Raw genomic sequence first — 11,457 nt, forward strand, 5'->3', positions numbered from 1 at the left:
CAAACAACCTGGGTCTAGAATCTGAATGGTACAAATATAGACATTGCGCATGCCCAGAGAATTGGTCAGTAGCAGGAGGGGGTGAGGGGGTAGAGAGGAAAATAGTTGTACAAAGTTTGTGCATAAGGGCCCTATTTTCTGCCCCACGCTATCCCTTGGCACTACCCGCCAATTACACACAAGGCAGCTGGCGCTGTCCCCAAACGGTATTTTACGGCCAAACTACCCGCTATAAATTATGACGACTCCGTAATCTGTGCCTGGAGGTGTGTCCATGGGCATGTTGTTGCTCTAGAATTGCGATCTCGCCCTCACACATATGGGAAAGCGCAAAGTGGATTCTAAAACGACCCGCTATGCCAAATCTGTTCGGTAGAACGCACCTGCAAAAGACATCGGGCGGTCGGGCCAGGCACACAAGATTCAGAGGTCTCTCTCTCTCTCTTTAAATCTCTGTGATTCAAATTTTCCTATTATTGGCAGAAGTGAGGACTGTCGTCCTTGTGTAAATTGTGTTTGTATAAGATGATGAAATCATACCATTACTTAAAGATGGTAAGACAGGTTTTAGTATATACAACCTATTAGTATATACAAATGTAATCACTTTTGCTAATGCACACAGCATGCTTATAGACCAGGACATTCAACTAGCACTGAACTAGTGCCCCTGACATTAGTATAGTTATAGTATAGTTGGGGCTGTGCTCTTGGATTTTGCTGCAGCTTTTAATGTAACTGACCATAGCATTCTCATTGCAAAGTTTAAATGTTTATAAATGAACAGACTTAACTTGACTCCGAATGTGCTTAACTGAGAGTGAAGAAAGTATCAGCATCTTGTGCAGAAAGACCTACGGTATGTACAATGTGCATTCAGAAAGTACTTGTCTGAATAAACACTGGTTGAAGAAAAGGTTTGAAACCTTTTTTCAATTCGTTTCCTTTGTTTGTGATGAGCATATTGTTTGCCTGTGTACCCGTGTCCATCAAGCATGAGTAAACATTTGTTTTACAAATACTACACAATGCTGCAGTTTATCATTCAGCCAACCAACTTCTTCTCACAGATGAAAGGCCAATTCAAAGAGCAGGGGGAGTCGTACCAGCTCTTCACTGCTACACGCTCCAGTTTGCGGGTCTTCACCATGTAGCCGCAGTCCTCATCAATGTGGTTGTTGGGCTCACCGTCCTCCCAGAAACTACAGGAGAAAGGAGATAGGGAGAAATGTATCAAAGGGTCCCCCATTAAAATAATCTTACGTTTTCCATGACATGATAGATTTAAGGTCTTCATTCTTCAATGACTTTTGCATTGCAATTGATGCTAATGGACATCACTTTCACGATGTTAATCAATGTTACTTGTCATAGTTGCAATACATTATAATAATTTCATAATGCTTTTTAATTAGGGCCAGCTTAAGACTTTGTATTTCCCAAGGCTAGAACCAGGATTAGTGACCTGAAGGCCAAATACGCATTTTCAGTAAGCAGACAAGTTCAGTCAGTGATAAAATGTCAGCACTTGCGCATGATATAATCACACTAAAATGCATTATAATAGTGTAGAGTACAAGAAAGAAATGATTAAAACGTATGTATCTGACTTTGCAATATTACAAGTCATTATTAAATGTTGTGTTATGATTATTGGTATGATGCACTAAAAGTATTTATTAGTGCATATAATTGTACTAATAGTGTTATACTGTGTTTTTATTGTGATACTGTATGGATCTCCATTGGGTCTGAAATAAAGATTGAATTGATAGTTATAAGCAGATGTTAATGTTTATAACGCATTCTAGATATTGCATAGCTAGTGTTACAAAAGTGTTCAATATAAATTGTACATTTTTTGCAATCAAATTACAATGGGACAAAATCTTGCTGTGTGAGATTAGAAAATCTGTCTTGCGCCGACCTCTACATGATCTACCAGGAAGACAAGAGAGGGAAAAAAGAGGAAGAGAAGGGATGAGAGAGGAAGGGATGGACAGTAATAAAAGGGGAACTCTGCCAAGTAAAACAAGCAGAACATTACTTAGTCATCTACATAAATATTTTAACAAGAGGAAAAATCATGGGACTATTAGAAAGAACTGCTGATGGAGCATACAAAGGGAAAGAGAGGCTTTGAGGAAGGACATTTTAAAAAGTCCTTCTTGCTTATACTGCATATTCAAGAAGGAATGGGTTCTATGGCCTTGCTATAATATATCAGCACCCCAATTATTCACATAACGATTTTTGGCTGTGTACAGTATGTATGTATGTATGTCACTCTGTCATATGTTAATTATATTGGGTTATCTGTACATACCCAAGGCTATCAAATGGTTAAAATGAAAGCTGTTCTGTTGGCTTGAGATTTACTTCTTTTGTTACTGTAACATAAGTCATAACCTCTGTTTTTTTTTTCTGTTAGAACTAGAACAAATAAAGGACAGCATCCGGCATGCGTTTCTCTGTATATAGTTAACAGCCTCTTCCCACCTGTCACCAATTAGCTCTGCACTCATCGTTCATTAAAGTTGTTGGTGCACGTTTTATTTTTGTTAAATAAACAATGTATACCTGACCAAAAGTTACTTTCATGAAGATAATATATGTATTTATATTTAAAAAAAAAAGTTTTTATGTTTTTAGCAAACATTTCTTGGCCAGCCAGGCATGTGCAGTTATGAAATATGGTTTTCATAACGATATCTGGTCGCCTTGTGATGACGTAGGGCAGGGCAGCAGAGGGCGCAGTGTGCTGCGCTGCATCGTTTTTAATCCATTAAAGGACAACTTTGTTTTTTTTACAAGGGTTCCTATTTTAGATTGTAATTAGAGTAAAGAAAAGATGAGCGTTAACATTGCGTATAAGTGGCTAAACATGTCTTTTTAGACACAATAAGCCAGCTAAAACGATAGAAAGCAGTAAACGAAAATATTTAACACTCATCTTCTCTTTTCTCTAATTACAATCTAAAATATGAAACCTTGTTGTAAAAAAACAAAGACCATTGTTGTAAAAAGACAAAAAACAGGAAAGCACGTGTGAGAAAAAAAAGCAGATGTACAAGCTCACAGCGTGTCACTTTGTGCTGTAAGTTTATACATCTGCTATTCTTGAACATTTTTGAAAAAAAAAAAAAAAGAAAGTGTTTGAAAAAGTGTTTGGTCCGCGGTAGAGGTCTTCACGGGTCCAATTTTAACTACCCGAACCCAAATGGACCCGGGGAAAATGGAACCGGACCCATTTGGACCCGTCTATAATTTGGGATTTCAGAACCGTTACCCGTCTCGCCCCGAAACGTGACGGACCCGGTCCGACGGCCCCGTACTATTAATATGCAAATTGGATCCGATACCCGCGCAGAATGAGAGGTCCGAGACCCGAACCTGTGGCCCCGAATGCCAACGTTATTATATTAAGAGTTGTATGAGACTACTTTCTTACCTAAACGTCGCCATGGTAATGGTTGCAGTAGGCCTACTGCTGCTGCGTTCAGCCATGCTGCGCGCCTCTCCTCACAACAAGATGTTTTCCCAGACCAGTAAGTCAATCATTGCGGACAGTTTGTAAATACAAATAAATCCATGTTTTCTTTATTCCTTCTTCTCTGGCTAGCCAATGCTAATGCTATCATTTTCTGTCGCATGTGTTGTTGTTGTTTATAGTCTGCTTTGAAGTTTCCATTATAGCCTATGCTTTGCAGAGCATGACAAAACGCGATGACAACTCCATTGTGAACCACAAACCAACACATTACGTTAATATCACATCTTTGATAATAATTAACTGCCCCAGACACGCAGACAGTGTCTCCTCTAAACAACTTCATTTCACTATCTAGGCTTAAGATTACATGCTGTATCATTTAGGGCCATCTGGTGGCGAAATCGTTGTAGTGCATAGGGTTTTGTAGTGCACATATTATTTTCAATTTCGGCTCGGTTCCCCTCGGGGATCAGGAACCGGCGATTTCACTATCAGATACCCAGGACCCGGGACATACGGCGGCGGCTCCGACCCGGCCCCGACCTCACTGCGCATAAACGGCCCCGTTACCCGGTTCGGGGCGGTTCGGACCCCGGGTAATTTCGGACCTCGGGTGGATCCGAAGACCTCTAGTCCGCGGCCAATCATTTTGGGGTTCCTTGGCAGTTGGCACGAAAACATTTGAGAACAACTGATTTAGAAGGCATTTGTAGAAGTAGAAGGCCACAGTTCTTAATGGGTTAAAATTAAAACAATTTGAACTTACCCTCCAACCAGAGGAGTACCGTCCACCCATTTCCAGGCATCCTCCGTGTGAGCATCACTGATACCGATCCAGTATGCATTCCAATGGCCTCGGGGAAGAAGTTCCCACAGGAAGGACTGAGACAACACAACACAAGACAAGGCACTGAACATATTTTGCAGCATCAGCTTTATTTTCAAATTCATGTGATTTAGGCGGCATTCACACAGGCACGTTTTATTACGATTAAAACGAATCCTATAACGTATTGTTGGAAAATACACAACGGTTGGGCATGTGTGAAGACGCATCCGATTTCTTTTTCGAATAAAAGAAACGAATGCAAATCCACAAAAAAACGGTGGTTTCGATGCGCTACCGCAAACGCTTCCCTGTTGGTGTGAATCCATCCGTCTCAAATACAGGCAATATATAGAGCCATGTGCGGGTTAAATCCATATAGTTATTTATAAAAGGTTAAATCCCCCTCCAGACCGTCTGCTCTCATTAGATTTCTGGCCGCCTCCTCCCCTCATTGATATCATTTCTGATCACCGCTCCCTCGATCGCACATAGTGTATTATTTGTGAGGAGTTGCTCACAGTTAGATGAAAGGAAAGTGCCACTGGAGTCACTTGTATATCATATAATATAATATAGGCCGATGTGTGGGTCTCTCGCCCTCGCTCTTGCTCTCTGTGTGTCCAAATGGAGACGCTTTACGCACGCCGCGGAGCGCAGAGAAGGAGCCAGCGGAGGGCAAGACGAGGGGCAGAGAGAGAGAGAGAGAGAGAGAGAGAGAGAGAGAGAGAGAGAGAGAGAGAGAGAGAGAGACGTTGACGTTGTCCTCTTCGTAGATATTCATATCTTGCTAAAAGAAAGTAGGCCTATTTGCTGTCTGGTTTATTGCTGGTAGATTTTGCGAGTCCCTCCCGCCGCCGCATGGTTTTATTTTTTGATCGCCCGTTTACGACCGTCGACCGCAGATAAATATTTGCGGGGGTCCTGCGGTTACATTGTGAGTTGAACTTGAAGAATTATTAAACACAGGGAGATGGAGGAGGCATTATGCAGCTTGGATACATGTCCCGTGGACAGACCTGGACTCAGCGATTCCTTGTTTCGGATGACAATGTGTGTGAGCGCAAACGTATCAATTAAATATGCAAGAATGTGGCAACTTCACCCCTCCCATTCGCAAGACTAAACCGAATTATATTATGAGAATGTGGCCTTCAATTGTCCTAAAGTCAGAGAACCAGTGTACCTTTAGCCACATGAATGCTAGTGTCCTTATTCTGGCCATGTCATAATAGGCGAACATTTGGCGGAAATATGAAAACGTTTGGTGAAAACAGAAGATCTACATTGTAGATTTTCTGAAGATTCTATAAGCTAACAACAACTCTTGTGAACTTGTAGATCGGCTATCACGTTTTTGTTCTTTTCTTTACATTTTAAAATGGGGGGGAGGGGTCGTAGACAGAGGCTATATGTCTATTTGGGGGTCCCTGGCATGGAAAGGTTTGGGATCGTTCCATCAATCAAGCCATCTATCTTTTCCTACCTGTTCCTCTGCGGTGAGGATGATGGCGAGGTGACCTCCGTTTTTCTGGCAGTAGTTCTGGCTATCCTCCCAGTTTCGCGAAGTGCCGGAGATGAAGTAGCAGCTGCCATTAAAGAGCTGCCAGCGGTCCGGACACGCCACCGTGGTGGGGGTCGCCGTTGAGGTGACGGGCACCGATGTGACGACCTCTGGGGCTGGTGAAGAGAAAGTGGGAGGAATTGTAGAGGGAGAGAAAATGATGAGACAGACGAATACTTTAACATAAGTAGTGGGTTAGAAGGCGTTCCAATGTTCTCCAAGTACCACATAAAATATGTGGTACTTCTCGTTGATCTTCCAGGTGTTTTTATACCTTTAGTGGCACACTTGACGCTCAGCTCTGCCAGTAGCTTGGTCTTCTCCTGTTGCAGCTGGCTGACAAGCGCGGTCAGGGCAGTCAGGTTGGCCTCCTGCTTCTGCCGCTGAATCTGGGCCTCTGTGCCAGCCGGGTCATCCTTATCGCTTCCAGGGGCAGAGGACACGTTCCTATCTGGTGGCACGGAAGCAGAGGAGAGGAGAGTGAAGGCTGATTTTGAATTTTAGATTTGGACGTACGATGGCATCACACTCTGAAACTAACATATCTAACAGGCTCGGAACTCATTGCTACGCGTTGTGAGCTTGTAGACCTGCTTATTTCGGTGGAGAGAGAACAGGAACTGGACATTACAGATAGGGAGATAGGGAGAGACGATGTGAGGTTTTGAAGTTAACAACATTTTGATAGTTGCCGTGATTTAACCGTAACCGCTGCAGTTAGGTGTTGGTTGAGTATAGCAGATTTATTCAGGATGGCTGGGAGTCTATACTGTTAAAATGGTTTATTACAAATAATGAAAATAGATTTGAGTTGAGTAATGATTAGAACCCATTATTAATCGGTATCTCCAGTGGTTGTTTTTGTCCGTTTGAACAGTAACTGGTGTAGTCTAGCAGTGCTAGCATTAACAGCTAAATGACATCGATTAGTAGAACGTCTCCTCGACAACCTACCAAGTAGCCAACCAATATCACTTCGAAGTTACAGTATATAATGATATATATAAAAACAATAGTTACAGTTTTTATTTCCAAGGCCATTTTGGACTCTCCATACTTGATAGCACCAGTTGCATATGAACTTCAACGTTATATTGCTTTACAATTGAAGAGCTTTTCTAATGGCAAATGGCCAGTCTTCACTCTTTGATATTTCATAACGCGTCCCGCTGTGGCCCAACTCCTCCCTAAAATACATTGATTTGACCTACGGTCAACAGTGTGAGGAAAAGCAGAACTGAAGGTTTGCAACTCACGGGACCTCCTTACGGAATGCTATTTCAACAGAGAGGATACACGCAAACAACAAACTTGCACTCTCACGTGCACATGCAGTCATGCCTGCATGCACGTACGTACAGTACAGTATGTACCCAATCAGGCATGTACACAGACACAGTAGAAAATATAAACACATGCATAGTGCATACTGTAGTGTACACGCTTAAGTATTGTATGCGTGCAGCTGTGCACAGGGGTGTCACACCAAATTCTGGGCCCTGGGTACAAGGATTCACTCACATTTTGTGATTTAACTATTGAAAAATAGCAGATATACAAGCATGTCTTTTTTTTCTATTTTTGAAAAATCATGAACATTTGTCTTTGAATATTTCAAATCCTTCTAAGGTTTTTTTTTTTTTTAAACAATGTTTCTATCCTTCAGTTGCTATGCTTCAAATATGAGTTACAAATGTTTGCTTAAGATATACATATATTCAAAGATTTGTACACATTTTCACGACTTTTCAAAAGTAACAGATCTACAAGCTCGCAGCGCGGCACCGAGTGCCGCGCTGTGAGCTTGTATATCTGCAATTTTTCAATAGCTAAAGTATAAGGCCCCTCCACCTTGGGCACTAGTAACTCAGTCCCACTTTCCCCCCCCTTGTGACGCCCCTGTGCGTGCACACGGGCGCACAAACACATAAGCAGTCACGCACGCAGTCACGCACGCACGCACCAAATATACACACTGAGCCCCAACATCTGTTTCTGGTTGATTCATCCTCGGAATGTTGACACATTCAAAAGCTGCTGGATCCTCTTGTCGTCCCATGTTAAAATGTTCATTAAGCAATGACTGACTCACTGTTTCCACACTGCACCCATTCTGTATATAGAGTCAGACATGAATAAAAGCTAAATCTAAGCTACCTGTGCTGATTTATTTTTGTTTGCCAGGCAACACAATTTGCTTCCCTCATCGCATATCACATAGAGAACAAACTGATGATTCGGGCTGCATGTCTATGAATGAGTCACAAGCCCTTTTTAATACTTTTCATTGTGGTTAAATATTTATAAAACCCACAGACTTAAACACTTTCAATTTCAATATGTTGCCAAAATAGCAGATCTACAAGCTCACAACAATCACAATGCAATGGGTTGTGAGCTTGTAGATCGGCTATTTTTGGTACTTCTGCGCGACACACTTGTACCATAAAGTTATGAATGCCCTAACTAGCACGATATAACTTGAATGATGCACAAAAAAGAATTTAACCCACTTCTTTACTTCTGTAAACCTGTGATGTGACCAGGGCATGGATTTCAGGGCAGTCGTTGCCCCTCAGCCTGGCCTTGTGCCCCTCCAAAGAATGGCATGCCCTGAGGCCACAGTGGCCTTAATGCCCCAGCTGACTGTACCACTCTCTCCTCTGTCTCTTTCTTGTCAATATGTAGACACCAGTGTCTTTCTTGTCATGTAGAAACCAGTTTATTTTGTTGAGTCCCCATTTTTAAACCAATCCAGTATCTTTGATTTGTGCAGGGCTGAGCATGGATCAGATTGTAAATACCAATTTATTTATTTCACAGCAGATAGTCTACATATTAAATTTAAAATCCTTAACCCTTACATTCAATTAATTATTGATGGCCTTCCTGCCCTGGCATTTGTGCCCTCAAAAAATGGACAACACCAAAGGCCAAGTGGCCTTGCCCCTAAAATGACGAAATTCCAGGCCTGGATATGACAATAAAGCCGATTCTGACATGAAACATAAAAAGCTGAAATATGGAAATACAAGGTTTCTGTCTGACAGCAACGATATTATATGAAATGGAAGAAGTAATGTAATGTTATAGGAGTGTAATGGTGGTCCAGTACAACAGAAGTAGTCATGTATTTATGTACCGGTACTTACAGCGAAGGGTCACTGCGATGAGGGAGATGAAAAGGACAGCACACAGCATAGCCAAGCAAAATGTAGCAAGTCTGTAGGGCCCTGAACGCCTGGGCTGAGGGGTCACTGTGACAGAAGAGACTGGTCCTGGATAGGAGAGAAGGAGAGAGGGGGAGAGAAATTGAGGTGGAGGGAGAGGGAGGGAGAGAGAGAGAGAGAGGGGAAAAACACTTTAAAACCTTGAGAATTTCGTTTTTTTAATAACAAATAATAACAACATTGATCCAAGCTGGAAAACAATAGATTGTTTGAGCACATGAGCTGAAAATGCACACGGCCATTAACAGTGTCTGCCGTGTAAAACAGATGGGTGGGTCGCGAACGCTTTCAAGACTTTCAAGTGGGCCCTGATCTAAAAAACTGCTGATACACTCAAAATGGAAAAGATCCATAAAAAATACTTTTTGAAAAACATTAAAGAGAAGCTATTTTAGGACCTTTTGTGTGTGAAATGCCAACCATTTTGATATTGGAAATCGGTATGTTTTAAAACACAATGAACTGAAATTGGAAATGTATTGTAACAGTTATATACCTGTATATATCCATGAGACTATTTTAGATGGAGGATTTCAAATATTATATCAGTAAACCAACTCATTCCTCCCATTTCTGGAAGTGTGCAGGATTTGCCAGGCATGACGCCTAAGTCATTATGTTGATAATTATTATCAACATGATTTCTTTGGCTTCATGCCTGACAAAGGCAACATGTGGCCAGAAATGTGAGGAATGGGGCTGCTTCACTCATCTTTATCTTAAAGCAATATACAGTAACTAGCACATGTGCAGCAGTTGTGGAGGTGAAATGTAAACCCTGGTTTCGGATCAACTGGATGAAAACCTGAACATCAGTACTGCCTGAAGGTCATACATGTATTATATCCCATGGCTGAGCACTAGAACTCTGGGTTCTCATGCTATAGACACGGGTTCAAATTCTGGGAGGACAACATAATTACGTCAGGGCAAACAAGTTGGAGCAGTACTTATGACTTACTCTATCCCAAAACATATTTTAGGGTGTATTTATCAAGGAATTACAAGTTATGTTGATCTAAATCCACACAGACGTGTCCTGACAGGACCTCTGGACTAGGTGGGGTTCAGTGGGGAAAGGCATTTCACAGAAAAAAAAAAAGAAAAAGAAAAAAGTAAAAAAAGAAAAAGAAAAAAGTAAAAACAGTAATTTGAGAAATGTAAACAGAGGCATATTCTGCTATTTAAGATGTTTACTTGTCACGCACTCATATAAGTAATACCGTATGCTATTGTTGTGACATTCTCTGTAGTAGACTGACAATATGAAAAACATAACTGAACTGTTGAACAAGGTCAAATACAACAAAAAGCATGGAATAGCAAGTCAGGTTTGTACAGCGTAAAATGTTTAAAAAGAAAATCACTTTATGTTGCAGCCAGAGAAATATATAGACAAATAATATGCAGAACACACTTGCAGAAGTGTGCACTGGCTCAAAGTATTGGATTTGCCTTAATACAGAAAAATGGACTTCCAACTCATATAGTCATTATTACATTGAAATGAACACTAGAAAAAGTTACAGAGGTTTTGGGAGGGGTATTAGGACCAGTCACCATGTGAAACACAGAACCGTGTGTATGTAGACCTATATGTAGGCCTATATAGCCTACAAGCTCACAATGCTTAAAAAAAAGATAAAAGATATAGATAAAAAGATACATTTTTGAACTTGTGAAATGGGACGTTCTGCACAATGAATACTTTTACTTTTGGTATTTTAAGTACATTTTCATACCAATACTTATGTACTTTTACTTTTGTACATTTTGAATACTGGACTTGTTAACATAGAATTTCTACATTGTGGTATTAATATCTTTACTTAAATAAATACATTTTCCACGAGTAACAATCCTTACCGCTGTAGCCCACATCTGTGTTGCTGTTTAACTCGTCAAAATATGCAGCTTCGTCATCGATCAGCTTTGAATACATGCCCTCGCAGACCGTTGAGCCCGTGGTGGTGGTGGTGGTCTCCATTACGATGTTTACTCTGTGGAAAAGACTAAACTTGTTGCATCTGCTGCTGCAGCAAAGTAGTCGTCCTGCTCACTGATGGCCAAAAACTTTGGCTTTATTTACTATACCGCCCCGCCCCCCTAAAAAGAAAGTGACGTCGAAATTTACGGTAACCCCACAACATTACGGTAAAAAACATGCGCTGCGATTTACTGGTGAGAGCGTGGGAGAGAGAGGGAGAGGGAGAGGGGGACTCACTTTTATCATATAGAGCTAGAAAAGTGATCCTGATTTGATCCTCTCATATAGGCCTATGTGAGAGGAGCAGGTGGACAAAGTACTCACAATATGTTTTACTTTAGTAAAAGTAATACTGCA

At 41.2% G+C, this 11,457-nt stretch overlaps 1 protein-coding gene across 1 annotated transcript; it reads right to left on the reverse strand.

The window, feature by feature from the left end:
- Positions 1 to 872: 872 nt before the first annotated feature.
- Positions 873 to 11,100, reverse strand: LOC308293250 (uncharacterized protein; the record flags this gene model as incomplete). Its single annotated transcript, XM_080735694.1, has 6 exons — positions 873 to 1,202; positions 4,260 to 4,375; positions 5,806 to 5,999; positions 6,158 to 6,334; positions 9,036 to 9,161; positions 10,980 to 11,100. The coding sequence occupies 6 exons, from the start codon at positions 11,098 to 11,100 to the stop codon at positions 1,046 to 1,048; spliced, it is 891 nt and encodes a 296-aa protein (XP_080591820.1). The 3' UTR covers positions 873 to 1,045.
- Positions 11,101 to 11,457: the final 357 nt, after the last annotated feature.

The sequence above is a fragment of the Nannobrachium achirus genome, assembly GCF_963921795.1.
Source record: "Nannobrachium achirus genome assembly, chromosome: 10".
NCBI classification, from domain to species: domain Eukaryota; kingdom Metazoa; phylum Chordata; class Actinopteri; order Myctophiformes; family Myctophidae; genus Nannobrachium; species Nannobrachium achirus.